This window comes from Saccopteryx bilineata, chromosome 2, assembly GCF_036850765.1.
Source record: "Saccopteryx bilineata isolate mSacBil1 chromosome 2, mSacBil1_pri_phased_curated, whole genome shotgun sequence".
In the NCBI taxonomy this organism is placed as follows: domain Eukaryota; kingdom Metazoa; phylum Chordata; class Mammalia; order Chiroptera; family Emballonuridae; genus Saccopteryx; species Saccopteryx bilineata.
The window spans coordinates 69,353,287-69,370,042 of record NC_089491.1 but is presented as its reverse complement, the minus strand read 5'-3'; the positions used below and the strand labels follow the sequence as shown (position 1 = coordinate 69,370,042).

Below are 16,756 nucleotides of genomic sequence, written 5' to 3'. Positions count from 1 at the left end.
CATTTATGAATGTGAATTATTTATCCATTTAGGACAATGACTTTCAAAGAATTTTATCCTTTGAGATCCTCTTATCCTTCCTTTCTACGCCAAAATTTTAAGGTTTTTTTCTCCTCCTTTATTTGGGCCAATCATTAAATTTTTTTTTGCCATTTAAAGAACTTTTAGTATGTTGCTCATTTTAGAATCATGACATCTCCCAAGCTAGCTGTCTCTACTGTATAGTAAGTCAGAGATGATAGAAGCAGATTGAATGCTAGAAAAGAAGAAAATTGATCTGGGTTCTAAACTCTCTCCTGAGACTAACCAGATGTGTATCCAGAGATTATTTATTCCATTATGTCTTTTACTTCATTCATTGTCTGCTAAATGAGGGGATTGCCCAAGATGGTCTGTCATATTTTCTAACTTTTATCAATCTATGGTTTCTTTAAAAAAAAAAGGTAGGTGTGGAGAAGGTCCTAACAATAAGGAAGAGTGCAATATAATTGAATGAGATAAATGTCCAGGTGAGAGAGGAGTGTATTGAATATCATTCATATTTTTTTCTATTGTTTCTTTAGGTTATGTTTCTGTTTTGGTTGAATAACCATTTATTTGTTTCCTCTAATTTTTTTATTATAAATGTTCATAGATTTTCAAAGAGATATGGGATTAGTCATGAAGTCAACATAGGGAAAATGAAGAAAATATTCTTTAGTTCCACATTCCCCAGCCGTTGATGATGCTTCTCATAATTCTACTTTGTATCGATATGTCTGTACCTGGCAGTGATTTGAAAGAACATTGCTCGGAACTGAGTATTTCTATCCTGGACTGTTCCCTCAGAGAAGAGCTAAGCTCCCATCCTGTGAGATGAGAACCACATCTATCCATATACTCACAGACAGACATCAGTGCAGTGTCTGCTCCATTTAACAGATTTATTTTTTTTTAAACTGGTGACAATATTGATATCACCTAAGCCTGTGAACTGAACCTCCCTAAAGGCATGCCAACTTCAGTTCTAAGTTAGGACAAAAAAGGGAAATTTGGGTATCATCCATAGTGTTTTGACTTCCATGCCCAGAAATATAAATGTTTCAAGTCCATGTACTAAAACTACACTAGAAATACCTAAAATCGATGGGTTTAGGAAACAATGAACTAAAAACAATCCTTGAAAATTTCCTTTTTTTATTTTTTAATTTTTCTCTACATGAATGGACTATTCTAGGACAGTGGTATCCAACCTTCACACTGTTGCCCTTTTAGTCCTGAGAAGTCTTGGTTTGAAGGCTATCCTGTGCACAGTAGCATATTTAACAGTGTTCTTGCCTTTACCTTAAGTTGCCATTAGACTTTCCCTTATGTTGTGGCAACAAAAAAAAAGTCTGCAGCCATTGCTAGATATCACCAGGGGGAGATCATTCTTGTGGGGAGAGCCACTGGTCTAGCACTTTGGTTACTCCGAGGAGGGAGTTATGGATAAACCACCTGTGTGAGTAGGCAGTTGTTTTATATAGAGTTCTTGTAATGAAATATTTAAAATGATTAAGAGGCTCCTCATTTTGTTTTTAAAATTATCTTAAGGAAAAACGTAATCATTGATGAAGAGAGTAGTAAATTCTCCACAAAAATGATTTTGAAAATGTACTTTTCATAGTAAGTAAGTAAAATATATCATTATTGCTAGATTTCTACTGTATATTGATGGGAGTAAAGCAAATAAAATGTACATATAATAGTTAAAACCTTATTATCCATAATGTATTTTAAAAATTAAGTGTATTTTATATAAACAAATACAAAAAAACACTATGCATGCATTAAAAAGAGACATGATTTTGACTTTAAAGATAATGGAAAAGAAAATCAGGTATAATGAGTTAAGAATGATGGTCTCATATCCATTTAGAAATCCTCAAAGATAAAAATAATAAAATCTGTGTTCTGTTGTTTGGGTAGGAAGTGACTGGGTTGCATATCTATCTTTGTGAAAATGATCAGTTTCTCACTTTTAAAATGTTCTTTTGGAAGAACGAAACAAATAATAGTCTCAGCAACATGCTGAATAGATGTGCATTTAGTTTTTCCACTGAAAACTTCCACTACTATCACAAAAAACTAGATTGAAGTTAGCACATGTAGTAATACTTTAAAGAAATTAGATACTTTTTCTAAAGTGATCCTACTTTTCAAATCAATCACTATATAGTTCTATTTTTAGGGGAAAAATAGGTAGGCAGGGAGATGAGACCCCCCCCCCATCTGTTCATTTCTCATGGCATATCTCATTTTTACTTCCCCAAGGAGAAAGGAACAAAGTTAATGTCATTTCTGAAAGTAACTAATATTTACATGTACCTCAAATGTGAAGTCATCTGAAATTTTATAGAGATTGCATTGGCAGTAACTCGGAAAGTGAATCATATTATATAAAACTCAGCCTATTTATTGGATTTTCTCTGTATATATTAGGACTAAACATATAAAGAGTCTTTTATGGTATCCATATTGATAGGTATTGTTTTCCTCTTCACTTATTCTTATAATTCAGTTGATTTCTCCAAAGAATTATTGTGTATTTACTTACAGTCTCTGCTATTTTCATCTTAAGTTATAGTCTAAGCCAAAAATGAGATGACTGAGTTAGTATTTTGTATTTATATATAATATCTCATAAACTTCCTCTTGTGTTTTTTTTTTCTCCAATTTATTATGATGAAAACACGTTTAGGGCAAAATAAAGAAAATGGAGAGTTTCTGACACTGTGCTATTATGTGAAAGAGTGTTCCAATTTGAGGAGTTTTGAGATTCTTACATGAAACTAATTTCTTATATACTTGAGTTTAGAGTATATTATCTGGAGGAGTATTGTACATGCAGTTATTTTTTGGTGTTTAATTTAATAACCTTGCTTATTGCCCTTCTTTTTCTCAGCTATGCTTACCATAATTGAACTGAGGCTTTTGATACTGCATGGATTTAAAATATGCTTTTCATATCCCTCACTGATATAATTATTTGAGTGTGGCCTTTTTTATAAACATTATACAAATTACTTCACATGGGTTTGTAGAAGTATGCTTATCCTTGTCATCTATGGAGGGGGCATGCCTTTAATGTCAAAAGTTTTCATTTTCATTGTGTCCCAACAAGGGCTTTCAGTAGTAAGAAATAGAATTCATCTGGCTATGATATGAAACACCACTTTTTTTCTTTTAATGAATGACAATATTTCTAGCTGGACATTTTCCAGTCACAAACTTGCCAGTTATTGATCCACCCTTTGCATTCTATGAAATCGTTTTTAAAAATGAGACAATCATTTTTGCTTGGAGAAATGAGTGACCTAAATGTGAAGTGAGTTTCCTCGCATAACACAGTGAATCTTCTGAGTCTGATTATTAGGAAGCCAAGGCCTACAAGGACTCATTGTTTTTGTCCCCAAACCAGAAAACCTAGACTTTTATAGCTGTGCTATTCAGGCTGTTAAAACATTTAGCAGTAGTTTGCACTGTCCAGTAGGGCCGCCTCTAAGCCATATGTGACTATTACAACTTAAGTTTAAATACAAGAAAATGTTTACTTCCCCAGTTGCAATCGCTATTTTTAACACAATCTTTTACTAGTTAGTGCAGAAAAAGCACATTTCTATCCTGTGGGAAGTTACAGTAGACAGTGCTGTGGATTTTTGTCCTAGACCAAGATGAAATATTTAGAAACTATCTTCTTTCAGAAAATCCTTATGAATGAGTGACATATTGAAAGTTGATTTTTCTTTTCTTGTTTCGTATTGTGTCCTTTAGCTGTAACTGTGCACTGAGGGCCCAGGGAATTCCCCAGGCACTCCCAGAAACCTCCACCAGGCTTGCTGTGTACTCTGGGCCCCGCCTCCCCTCTGGCCTCAGCCACAACAGTCCTGCTTTTGTCTGCTTTACAACTTGGAGTTTTATGCTGGAATATTTTTTGTACAAATAGTTAAAACTCTTAAATGACTGGACACCTGTTCTTGTTGATCTATATGGTTTGGGAGGTTGATAAAAAGAAGTCACAACATTTTGGGACTTCTTCCTTACTGTACAGTCCCATTCCTCCAACTTAATAGATACAGACTCAGGTTACACATAACCATGATATCCTTACTTCTACTATATCTAGAATGTGGTGGAACAGAGTATGGGTTTGTTATACTGCAGAAAGAAGGAAAATGTTTAAAGATAAACAATGATATCTAATTTTCTAGTGACAGCAGTCACTGTTTTCTTTGTATATTCTTATAGACATTTTTTTTAAATGCTTAATTCTTTCCTTTTTGCAAAAATGATGATTTGATCCTTTAGCTCCTTCCTAGGGTGACCAATATAATGGTTAGAAATTATTTTTAAAAATATGAACTCATGGATTTAAGACATTGTGTTTAAGCTTACTGCAGTCAGTACCTTGTTTCGCCACTCAGATAGGTCTGACAGGTGGGAGCCCATCGCCTCTGCTCCCTTTTAGGTGTAACTTCATAGGACAGGAAAGCTTTCTTGCTTCCGGTACAATAAGATGCCCCACACTCATTTTGCCCTTTCCTACATAAAACCTATAATTACTCATTTTTCTAAGGGACTTTTAGGATATTTTTAAAAGAAGGAAAGTTCCATTTTGCATTTTTCTCCTATCTTAACACAGTCTACAGAAACACATGCCAACAATACAGAACAATGGAAAAAATCCTGCACCATATTTATTCTTTTGTATATGAATGTACTTATTTAAAGGAAAGGTTACAGTGCTCAGTTGAAGATAAAAACTTGGGTGTCAGCTGTGTGATTACTTGAAGCCATGATATGTTCAGAATTGGCGGCAACTGTAGTTTTATTGTTCCATTTTAAATTATATCGTATAATATAATTGCCCTCTGAACTGTTAGCTTCTCTAAGTACACATGTACTTAACTACAAAAGTAAATTCCGTATTTCCCCATGTATAAGATGCTCCCATGTATAAGATGCACCTTTATTTGGGGGCCCAAAATTTGAATAAAAAAATGTATTACATAAAGTTATTGAACTCAGGTTTTATTAATCATAAAATTCATACAACTCATCACTGTCAAAAAAGCAGGAAATGCAAGTAAGAATTCTACAACCACTGTATAAGATGCACCCAGTTTTGGCCTGACCTGTGGTGGTGCAGTGGATAAAGCGTCGACCTGGAAATGCTGAGGTCACTGATTCAAAACCCTGGGCTTGCCTGGTCAAGGCACATATGGGAGTTGATGCTTCCAGCTCCTCCCCCCTTCTCTCTCTCTGTCTCTCTCTCCTCTCTCTCTCCCTCTCCTCTCTAAAAAAATGAATAAATAAAAAAATAAATAAACTTAAAAAAAAAGATGCACCCAGTTTTTAGACTCCCAACTTTTTATAATCAAGATGCGTCTTATACACAGGGAAATACTGGATGGTATTCAGCTCATTAGACGGCAACAAAGTTATTGTTTCTTAAGATCTTTGTAGTGTGAGCAATGAGAAACCAGGGAGTTTTAAATATTTTAAAATTTATTTAAACTCATCTGAAAGGCTCAGTTTTATATTCTTATCCCAGTTAACATTCACAAAGGGCAAAGGATATCAAAATCAATGAGTGGGCCTCTGCTGTTGGACCAAAGCAGATCATTTGCAATGTAAGTTAAACTGCGGGGCCTTTAATATTTCCTAACCCCTTTGCAAAGCAGGGCTTGGCACTCTTTTCTCTAGGCTAATGGAAACTACTAATAGTATCCACATTATTTTGACTGTCAATGATGTCTTAAGAATTCACTTACCATTTTTACTCTAAACTGTATATTTCTCCTTACTGATGCACACCAGCCTTTCCCTTTTTGCCGCGTGTCTATGTCATAAACAAGATGCAGAGCGGAGTCTGGCTGAAAGGAACATCTGGAGTAGGTTTTATCTTCACACCTCTGATTTCCTTTTGTCATGTAGCTTGCCTGATCGTTGCCCATACATGTATAAATCTGTATGTTTGTATGTGTATTCATTTCATAGATCCTATCACTGTACCAAGACCTAGCTCACATTTGTAGGTTCATTTGGAAGAATTCGGTCTTTGAATGCCACTTCAGTCGGGTAGGGGGAAAAGCCAAATCACCTCTTTCCTGAGTGAGGATTTCATATGTCTCCATCTCTGTGATCGCACCGAGTCATTATGGAGCAGTTGGCTCTGATACGCTTGCACAGACACAAATTGAGTCCGACAGGACTGATGTTGCCTGGACTTTGCTGTCATTAGAAATGCTGGCATGAGCATGGGAGCAGTGAAAGGGAAGTGGGAAGCTGATTCCTGTAGCGTTTTTCCTGTGAAGTCTTGAGGATTTAACACTTGATAACTGAAAACAGTTTGATAAGTTGTTTTCCAGGTAAGATGGATAACAATAGCTGATTAGGAGCAGCTGGCTAGCTTTTAGTTTCAAGTAAATGTGCTTCAATGTACAGCATCCTTCTTCATGCCACCCGCAGATTGGCACAAAGGGAAGAAAAAGGCTATGTAATGGAATGGTAATTAGAATGTTTTCCCCCCTTCCTTTTAGTTTCCTGTTTTCTGTATTCAGGCCACTCATGCGTAGTAATGAAAAAGATAGTATCTTTAAAAATTTTGTTCTCACACTCAAGCTCAGTTTTAGAACATACACTCCATGGGATCTGCCTTACAATACTTTCTTAAAAGACAAGCTATTTTAGTGGATGAGGTTATTTCTGGATATCTCTAGTATTTCCTGTTAAAAATTTTGTATGTGTTTTAAATATTTTAATATAGAAAACGTAAAGATACACTGTTTCACTATAGAAATAAATTCTGATCTGTCATCTCAAGCTCTCACAAGGCTAGAGGAAGCAATAGCATTCACTGTTCTCTCTCTCTCTCTCACATGAACCTACTACATAAGACACCCTGCAAGATTTATTCAGGGTTCTATAGGAATAATTATTTATCACCTGAGAAATCATACTTCAAGTTATTACTTGAAGCCAGTTACTGTTTCCCTCTCCTTCCAGTCTCACCAGGACTACTATCACTCTTATAGTGTGTGTTACTTCTCACCTGGGATCCTGCTTTGGCCTAATAGCATTCTCTAAATCGTCCCACATGCACCTGTCAGTTAATCTCAACAAAGCCTAGTTGCATGTTATTCCTTGTCTCCAAAACATTAAAAAGATCTCTTTGTGGTTTGCTGCATAAAGGCTGGTTGAGTTAGATTAGTATTCCAGGCTGTCTGTGACCTTTTTAAATTAAGCCTGAACCGTTTTCTTTTGCCTCTTCTTCTTTTGGTTTCCTAATGGCCCCATTATGCCAACCCACTGTCTGAGTGTGGTCTTTGGACCAGCCGCATCAGCATCACCCAGAAACCTGCCAGAAATGCAGATTCTTGGACCTGACCACAGACCTACTGAAGCATAAACTCTGGGGGTGGTGCCCAGCTACCTGTTTCAACAAGCCTTCCCAGCTAGTTCTGATGCACATAGACATTAGAAGAAGCTCTGCCTCAGGCAGACCAGGCAACTCAGCTTTCCCGAGTTCCTATCCCATTGCTCTGCCTTTGCATAGGATTCCTGAAATGCCTTTCTCTCTTCTTGGTAAAATCCTGCCTGTATTCTCAGGTCCAGTTTGGCACACTGCCTTTTCCCAGATGTCATTCCTGATACCATCTTTGATGGCGTTGTTTGGTTTTCCTCCCTGGCACTAATCACTTATTAACTTAGAGTAGTCATCTAATGTATCTGTCTTATTTTCCCTACTAAGGTGGAAAGTCACTGAAGATAGAAGTTGACTCATGTTTGTAACTCCCAGTTTCGTGCTCTGTGGCCTCTCTGATGCCTTGCATGCAGGAGGCTCTCTAAAAATAGTTTGTGGCTTATTGATTTTACATAGAAGATCGAGAAAACTAAGCCCTTGCCCAGGAGGCATATAAAAATCCATTAAATCAAAGTGGCTCACGCTAACTATTGTTTTGACTTATTGAAGCCAAACTAGACTTAAACGTTGATGTGTCTTCAGGGAAGAAGCCAAATGTGCTAGTGTAAAAAATTCTAACCTCTGCTGGTTAGCTGAAGAGGTTGAATTAGTCCTGTCATTCCACCTGGTGCCAAGAAGCAGCTCCCATTATTCTGTCAATAATAGACTTTTTATCCTGAATGGTGCGGCTCCTCTTAAATCGCTTTCTTACAACATTGGTGTGCTTTCTTCCACTGATGTAGTCATGTGATGTTTCATAAAAAGTGACAGTTTCTTCTCATAAGAGTGTTGCCCAAAAGGTGGCACACATAGAGTGTAAAAGGCAAGGCGTCTGGCTTTAGGATGGCCTAAAAACGAGAACAGGAGAGAGTAGGGCTGCCCCATTTCACAAACCAAGTGATTTGCTTCCTAACACAAAGGCATCATGGTTACAATTTATTGTGTATTTATAATGGGTTGTGTCTCTCAGTGGTGGTGGTGATGGGACAAGGGGAAGAGAGTGAGGAATCTGAGCTGTCTTTGTGTTTTCTACCCTCTCTTTTCTCTGTCTCTCCCCTACAGGCTCTGAAAGCGTTCCAGCTGAAACCACACACCGGACACACTCGCCGCGGTGTCAGAGGCAGCGGTTCCGGGCTCGGGGCGTGCTGCTGCGGGCTGCAGGATGGTGCGGGTCGCCAGGCCGCTGCTGCTGCTCCTCGCTTTCTTCCTCCATGCAGATGCCGAGAGTAAGCCATGCTCCCCTGTCTAGGGGGCTGTGACCATAATGAGTGGTTTTGTTTGCAGTTGGCACCAGGCTCAGGGCCTCTGAAGATGTTTCCTTTGGAAGTAAATCCTGAGACACTGTGGGATCTTCCTTGACCACCAGCCAGCCTTTCAAACAGATTATTGATGTGCCTTCCTTACCATTTCCTCTCTCTGAATGCCCCCTCCCCCCTTTGGTGCATCTAACTGCTCCTACTGTTTTGCCCGTCTCTCTTTTTTATACCCTTACCAGTCAGGGTGGCAAAGATATTATGAGACAATGATATACTGTAACTCAAACTGGGGTTAACTAGTTGTTGTTGCCAATAAGTAAATATTGTTCATACCCCTTAGAAATTTCTTTAGTTTTGTGGATATTTCTGTGTTTAGAGAAATGCACAATGTTACATTGAGGCCAATTAAACTTGCAAGCCCCTTGTAGCTGTCACAGCAGCTGTTCTTCTGTACTGTTTCCGACAGCTGTCGTCAAGTACAATATTCAAACAAATCAAGCGGAACTGACAACTCTGTGGCTGGATGGAGGGTGTGGACCTAGGAGGAGAAGTCTGCAGAGTAGAGACACCAAAGTCTGGATTATACGTCTCAATTTATGAAACTGAGGTGGTGGTCAGTTAGCTTGCCAATGAGTGAGAAGATCCTATCTCCTTCGTAATGAGGGAATCGTGAGGTCTACCTTGTTTACATATGTTTCTTTTCCCATCTGTCCTGTGGCCTTTTGGAAGCGGTAGTCCTGGAAAAAGGCAGGTCTGTGGCTCGTGCTCACAGCATGTCTGGATCCTCAATAGCGGTTTAGCTCATATGAGAGTTGGCCGTTCTCGTTCGGAGTCCCCTGGTGCTATTAAAACGTATAACATCTGCAGTCATTAACTTTTCCCTCCACTGGCTTTTTCATTGAGATTAAATGTAATTTCATGTTAAGAATGTTTCAAAGACAAGGATCCTGTGCCGCGTTGGCCCCTACCTATTAATTGCATTTTGACAAGAATTTCGTCCACAGCAGCCAATTGCTTTGTTTAAATAGGAGCTCTGTTTTCTAAAGAGAGCTTTCCAGGAGTGAAAAGAATAATGTTAATAATAGGATACATATGGAACATGCATGTTTTAAGCACAACATTCTCTGGTTAATAATGTATATAGTTTCCTAATTAGCACTTGGGAGTGTTGGTTTAGAGTGAAGCCAAGGAATTTTTCATACAATGCCAGCAAATAATTAACTGGGAAAAGACCCAAAATGAAAGATGCTCTTGTTATTTTAAAGCCCTGTATGTCAAAATACATTTTAAAGTTGAAATCTAAATTTAGTTTATTAAAGAAATCAGGCATATGGCTTTACTTTTGTGTTTTGGCTAGAGTGAAAAAGTAAGTTGTTTTACAATTGTTAATTTTTGGCAAAAGCATATGAAGAGCCTGGGGGGACCCACTTGGAGATCAGATTACAGTCGGAGAATTTCTTACTTATTAGATATAATTGTTTATCCATAAAGTTATCCTCCCAGATAAGGAAACTTGTTCTTTTACTGAGTACCTATTCTTTTGTTTCATTCCATGGTGGAAACTGGCAGACATATGTCAAAAGTTTAGGAATAAGTACTTTTAAAATTATGTTTTAAAAAATAGTTTATTGGACAGGTGAGCGTCACTTGCTACCTCTGCCTCGCCCGGTCTTTCATCACACCGCCTGTACCATGGAGTCTTCTAAAGGAGATCACAAAGGCATGATGAACAGTTTTGAAATTAAGATACTTATCATGTCAGTCAGTCATGTGATAATCAGCATTCAACCTCAAGATCTAACCTAGAAAAGAATCTGTTCTGCCTCCCTCTTCCTATTGCAACCAGAGTCTGGGAGAGACTTCTTTGCAAATTAACCTCGTTTAGTTTGCCCTTGTGAACTCACCCTTGATTTAGTATAATTGCCTGTTAACAGATTCATGTGGCATTGTTGAATAGCATCTTTAAATTAACCTGAGCATTCCTGATGAAAGAGAAAAAAAATGTTTTTGTTTTTTTTTGTATATTTTAAAAGAAGAAAGGACACTCCTTGGTAATCTACTGGAGGATATTCATGGTACATGAAAGCGCGTTGTGGAGCTGGAGATAATTTTAGTCACTAAGAATGTTTAAAGAACAATTGATAAAATAGGATATAGCTTGTAACCCATTAAATTGTGCCATTACCTTCTCTTAAAACGCTAAACAAAATCAAGTTATAGAGCACTGAAGAAAAATTTATTTTCCTCACCATCATGTGAAGATACTATTTCTTACCTTCCATTGCCTGTGTCTCTGCTTCATTTCTCTATGCTTTCATTAGCACATTTAGACATACTTGTTTTTCCTTTTAACTAAATGTGTTTTGTATTTTCACAAGTGATCAGAAGTTTATTTCAAAATTTAACGGTAGCTTGTCAGAGCAATTTGAAAACTATGAAATAATAATTTTTTTTTCTCTTCTGAAGAAATGGAAAGAAGCCCCTCCAGTTTACACTGTTAATTTAATGTGTTCAACACACTGCCTTTTGAAATGATTAACTCCAAAGAGTCAAGGAGTCAGGATTATAATCTGCTCTGTGGAACGCTATAGAAAAGTGTTAGGTGTAACGTTGCATTAAGTAGGAGAGCACTTAGGAGTCTTGGTTCAAACCCAGGTTGATAAATTGTGATAATATTCCTTGAGCAGAAAATTATAGTCTTTGCCATTGCCAATTTAAAATGCCCTACAGGTCCCCACTATTAAGTCTAGATGTGTACATGAATCTTATTTCTTTGCATTCCTGCATCTTAAATGCTTGAAATGATTGTGCTTGTTTTTTGAAAGCGCGTCGCCATGGTAGAGCTGTCGTCTCAGGAGAGGGTGAAGTGTGTATGCTGTTGGGGTACTAGCAGTAACTCTTCCTCATGCCAGCCAACCAGGTTTTTAGTTGAGGCAGTGGTCTGATTGAGGTTGACAAAGTGATAATATACATGCAAATTCAAGATGGTTTTATGTTATATAATATTAGTGTAATCCTGGGGTGAATATTTTTCTTTTGGCTGAGTTTTTATACTGGTTTCTGTTAGTTTTATTTCATATGAAGCTTTAGTTTATTTGCTAATCACTATTTTTTAACTAGATACAAGCCAAGAAGCTGCTGTGAGCACCTTTTTTTCATCAAACTGGTTTCATTTCAGTGAAAGCACTTACCACTTAGTGTTAAATTCTAGACCCGAGTTTACCCTTTGGCCTCTGTGATTGGACCTGTGTGTTTACTGGATCTTCATTAGAAGCATAACTCTTGATAGTTCAATTTCTCAAATGGTCTTGTTCATCCATTTTCTGTTGCCTTTTGCCATTTTTTAAATCTCCGATGGTGAACACTTACTCATTTTCCTTCCCTGTTGTTAAAGAGCCTTCTGATAGTCCATATATACTCACTATATTGTCATCCTCCATGAAAGCTATTTGTTTCTTCCCCTCTTTGGTATTATATCACAATATCTAGGGAATGTCTTTATTTCTTTAGAAAATAGACTGATACTTATGCTGTAAGATAACCAATTTCCCCTTATATATTTCCTATTGAGCAGCATAGAGTAATGATTAAGAAAATGACTACTGAAGTCAGTCTGGTTTTAAATTACGGCTGTTATTCTTTAATTGGGAGCATGATACATGATGATCTTTGCCTCAATTCCCCTCATTAAAATGTGGGTGATGGTGATGTTGGTACTGATGATGATGGTGTAGTATAGGACCTACTCTTGGATTTTGTGAAGGTTAAATGAGTTCATGTAAAACACAGGTCAGCGGATGACTTATGGTACGCAATTAATAAATATTCTTTGTTATTACATCATTGTTCGAAACAAGCAAGCTAATATTTTTTATTATGCACTTATATTAGGTACTGTACTAAAATTCTTTCTTTTGACCTACAAAGATTATCAGAGTCTAAGTGGTTGATATAGCAGGTTTTCTTGTAGCATGTTAAGTTCCCAACTTGCTTCCCTGTGAAGTTCTATATGTAGGAGGAGATTCTCATGAACTTTCTACCTAGGAATTAAGTTAAAAATTAAGGGGGTAAAATTGTAAAGTATATCTACTTCAGTGAAGCTTTAAAATAAAAAAAACCCTCCTTTTTTAGACTTACCATTTTAAAATTAATTTTTCTTGGTCTAACAGACAATGGAGTGTTCTCATCTTTATGTTCTGTAGCTTCTTGCAGTGCACTTGCCTGAGTGGCTCAGAGGGTAGAGGTACAAATATTTACTACAGGGGGTTCTCCGGTTATGACACAGTTCTGTTCCTACGAAAGTGACATAACCTGAATTTTGATGTAAGTTGAAACACACCTAGGCTTAGTTACTTATCTATCCTAACACAGTTGTAAAATGATAATCTAGAACATAAAAACACAACTAAGCCACAGAAAAAGCATTACTGTTATTATTCCTCCACACGCAACTAAACTAGTTCACCCATATAGTCTGTAAATATGATGCTAACAGATTCAGCTGAAATACTCACATCTCAATTTTTTAAAGTTGTTATGGGAGTGAGCATCGTAAACTCGAAACGCCCTATATTGAGACTGTCGTAATCTAAGGACCCTCTGTATAAGCAAATATAGTGTTATATGGGCCAGTGGTCCAGAAAGGTAGAGTTGGAGGTAAGCATGGTGAGAATGAGAGTGAATAGTTTTTGATATGATCAGAAATTCTTATGTAAAAAAAACAAATTTTTTAAGGAAAAGAAAAATGTTTTCATTGAAAGCAGATGATACCTTCTACGAAATAGTTCAAGTCAAATAGACCTTCCCAAATGAAGTCAGGAATGGAAAGGAGCTCTTGCTTAGGTTAGCAAAGTGTATACAATCATCAGACAGGGACATTGCACAATGAGAACATTCATCTCATGAAAAATGTCTTTTTGCCTGACCAGGCAGTGGTGCAATGGATAGGGCGATGGACTGGGATATAGAGAACACAGGTTTGAAACCCTGAGGTTACCAGCCTGAGTGCAGACTCATCTGGCTTGAGTGCAGGGTTGCTGGCTTGAATATGGGATCATAGACATGAGCCCATCGTCACTTGCTTGAGCCCAAAGGTCTCTGGCTTAACGCCCAAGGTCACACTGGCTTGAGCAAGGGTTCACTCACTCTGCTGTAGCCACCAGGTCAAGGCACGTATTACAAAGCAATCAATGAGCACTAAGGAATCGCAACAAAGAATCGGTGCTTTTCATTTCTCTCCCTTCCTCCCTCTCTCTCTCTCTCTCTCTCTCTCTCTCTCACACACACACACACACAAATGTCTTTTTGTTTTTATCTTAGATTATGAGAATTTGGATATTTATTTATTTCTATTGTAAACAAATTAATCCATCCTTTCAAATATAAATTGCTTGGAATAATGAAAATGTTCTAAAATTAGATTGGGGTGATGGTGCTAATTGAATATAAGTACACTAAATGTCGTTGAATTGTATACTTTAAATGGATGGACTGTACAATGTGTGAATCATATCTCAATAAAGCCATTTTTTTTTTTTTAAAAAAAGGTGAATTGCTGCTTATCCCAGCTCTTTGCTTAGATTCCCTTTGGTATATGCAACCTGAAAGGGAAGTACAGTGGTTTCATCAGGCCAGTTAGACTAGACTTACACACTGAGGGGAGCAAGGAGAAAGCCTGTTCATTTACCATGCTTATCAACGCTGCCTTGTTTTCCTTTTCTCTGAATTTACAGAGATGTGGCAAAAGGAAGACCTTGTTCTCCCTCCTCTCCTCCCCTCACTTTAAAGTAGCTAGATTAGCAGCATCCAGCTGTCTGCAGCAAGGAAAATATTCCAGCTATTTTACTGGTCCCCCAGCTCCATTGCAGAGTTTTCTGTGGCTTTCTGAATTAATTGCTCCCAGCAGAGCTGTATCTACCTAGTAAGGTTAAGAATATGCCTCAAAATCAACAAATGTGTACACTTGTTCAAAGCATTTTGAGTGTAGAGGGATTTGATTTATTTTTTTAATCCCAAGTATGACAAATGTATTATCTCTGATCTCTGTGATGAGGCCCTAAACTTGAAGGATGGAACAACATCTAAAATATCTGTGAATTACTTCTTGTTATTATTAATAGCCTGGTCGTAACTGATTTATCCATTCTGTGATTTTTTTCATTTCTCTTCCTTCTCATTATTAGTATCTTTCATTTTCCTCAGTTAGCTACTATTTATGTGAATCATGTCAAATAGACTTCATTTGTTTGGGGGCCCCATCTCCTGCACGTATTGTCCTGCTTCAGTTAATTCAGAAAACTTCCGAACAGCATCCATCTTAAAATGAAGAATCAAATGAAAAAATGATTATGTGGAAATCAAATCCCTTACCTATAAATTTGTCTTTCTTCTTTTTTTCAGTTTGCTTTTGCTTCATTTATTCATTCATCAAGCTAGCGTGTGTGTGTGTGTGTGTGTGTGTGTGTGTGTACACACTGGCATGAAAAGCTTCATGCAAAATTATGGAGATATAAAAACGAAAAGAAGTGTGGTTTCATATCAGCTTGTACTCTGTCTTCAGAATTCATTGTTCACTTTGTATGTATCTCTCAAACAGTATTTTCAGACTTTATCTCCAGGCAGAAAGTAGTCCTTAAGAATATAGACTCAGGAGCTAGAGTGTGGGTGTTCAGATCCTGCCTCTGCTATAAACTTATTCTCACCATAGGCAAATTGAAAATTTCTACGTGTTTATGTGCCTCTCATCTGTAAATTGCAGATTGAGATCAGCGTGCACTTAATATGGTTATTATAAGGATTAAATAAAAAACTACTTGCAAAGCAGGATTAAATATTCACTAGATGTTAGTTATTATGCTTTTTCCTCATTAGCTTCCATTATTTTCAGATTAAAGGCACCCATGTTAAGATCTCTGTTGACATTTATTATTCCATTAACTTCATAATTTGGCAGTATTTTTTAAAAATGTAAATATGTATCTTTATTTCATGTGTGTTTCCAGAAGACATTGACTGATTGGATAATTCATGTGTTTAATAGTCTCTTTTATAAATGTTTATTGGACACATATTTTTGTGCCAAGCATTGAGTTAAGTACTGAGGATACAAATAGAGAGATAAAGAAATGTGAAACTTGCCCCCGATGGGCTTAAACTTCAGACAAATATTTAACATCTGAAAATAATGTATTTTCAAACTATGCCAAGGGTTATGGCAGAAGAAAATAGGGACCTAAGTGCCTCATCTACTTAGAAGGGTAATAAAAATTTTTCTTGAAGGAATAATTTCTTTTGCGTAAAAAATTAAAAACTAACATAGGAATTTCCCATGGACCCTTCACCCATTTCTCCCCAATAGTAGTGTATTATGTATAATAACAGTACATTTTCAAAATCAGGAAACCAACACTGGCACAATAGTGTTAACTAAACTACAGATTTGACCAATTTTTACTCATTTTTAAAGATGTATATAATTTTTTAAAAATTTGATTACATGTGTAGCTCTCAGGGAATGATTTTTGAGCTAGTATCTGATGGATGAATAGAAATTAATTACAACTGAAAATGCTGTTTGGGTCCAAGAAAGAGCATGCTCATATACCCCAAGACACGAACAACCCACTGTGTTCTGGGGACTGAAAGGATGGAGGTGACTCGATCCCAGGCAGTGAAAAAGAGAGAATTCAAATAAACTAGACAAGTAGGCCGACTCTGGCCAATGCAGGGTTTCATAGCACTTGTTCAAGATCTTGGCTTTAATTCTTAGGACAGCTGGACAGTGACAGAAAGAGATTTACATTTTAAAAATATCAATGTGGCTGCAGGATACAGAAGTGCTTTGGATCCATGGCCAGCCAGATTAGCTTGAGATCTGTTAAGAGACTGGTTGGAAGTTATGGAAAAAATAGGGAAGAGGGGACCAGAGTGGTGGAGAGTAGGGAGGCCAGACTGTTTTGACATTTAAAAAGTAGTTTTGGTTGACTTTTATGAACATATATTCTCTTAAAAACTTGAG

At 37.1% G+C, this 16,756-nt stretch overlaps 1 protein-coding gene across 15 annotated transcripts in view; it reads left to right on the top strand.

Moving 5' to 3' along the window:
* The window catches only part of PTPRD (protein tyrosine phosphatase receptor type D), a 2,510,439-nt gene that overhangs the window by 2,060,216 nt on the left and 433,467 nt on the right, over positions 1 to 16,756 (top strand). For all 15 annotated transcript variants that reach the window (XM_066257235.1, XM_066257234.1, XM_066257236.1 and 12 more), the window contains one exon: positions 8,546 to 8,709. In XM_066257235.1, coding sequence (XP_066113332.1) covers positions 8,646 to 8,709 — 64 coding nt within the window. In that variant the 5' untranslated portion in view covers positions 8,546 to 8,645. The remainder of the gene's footprint in view (positions 1 to 8,545; positions 8,710 to 16,756) is intronic.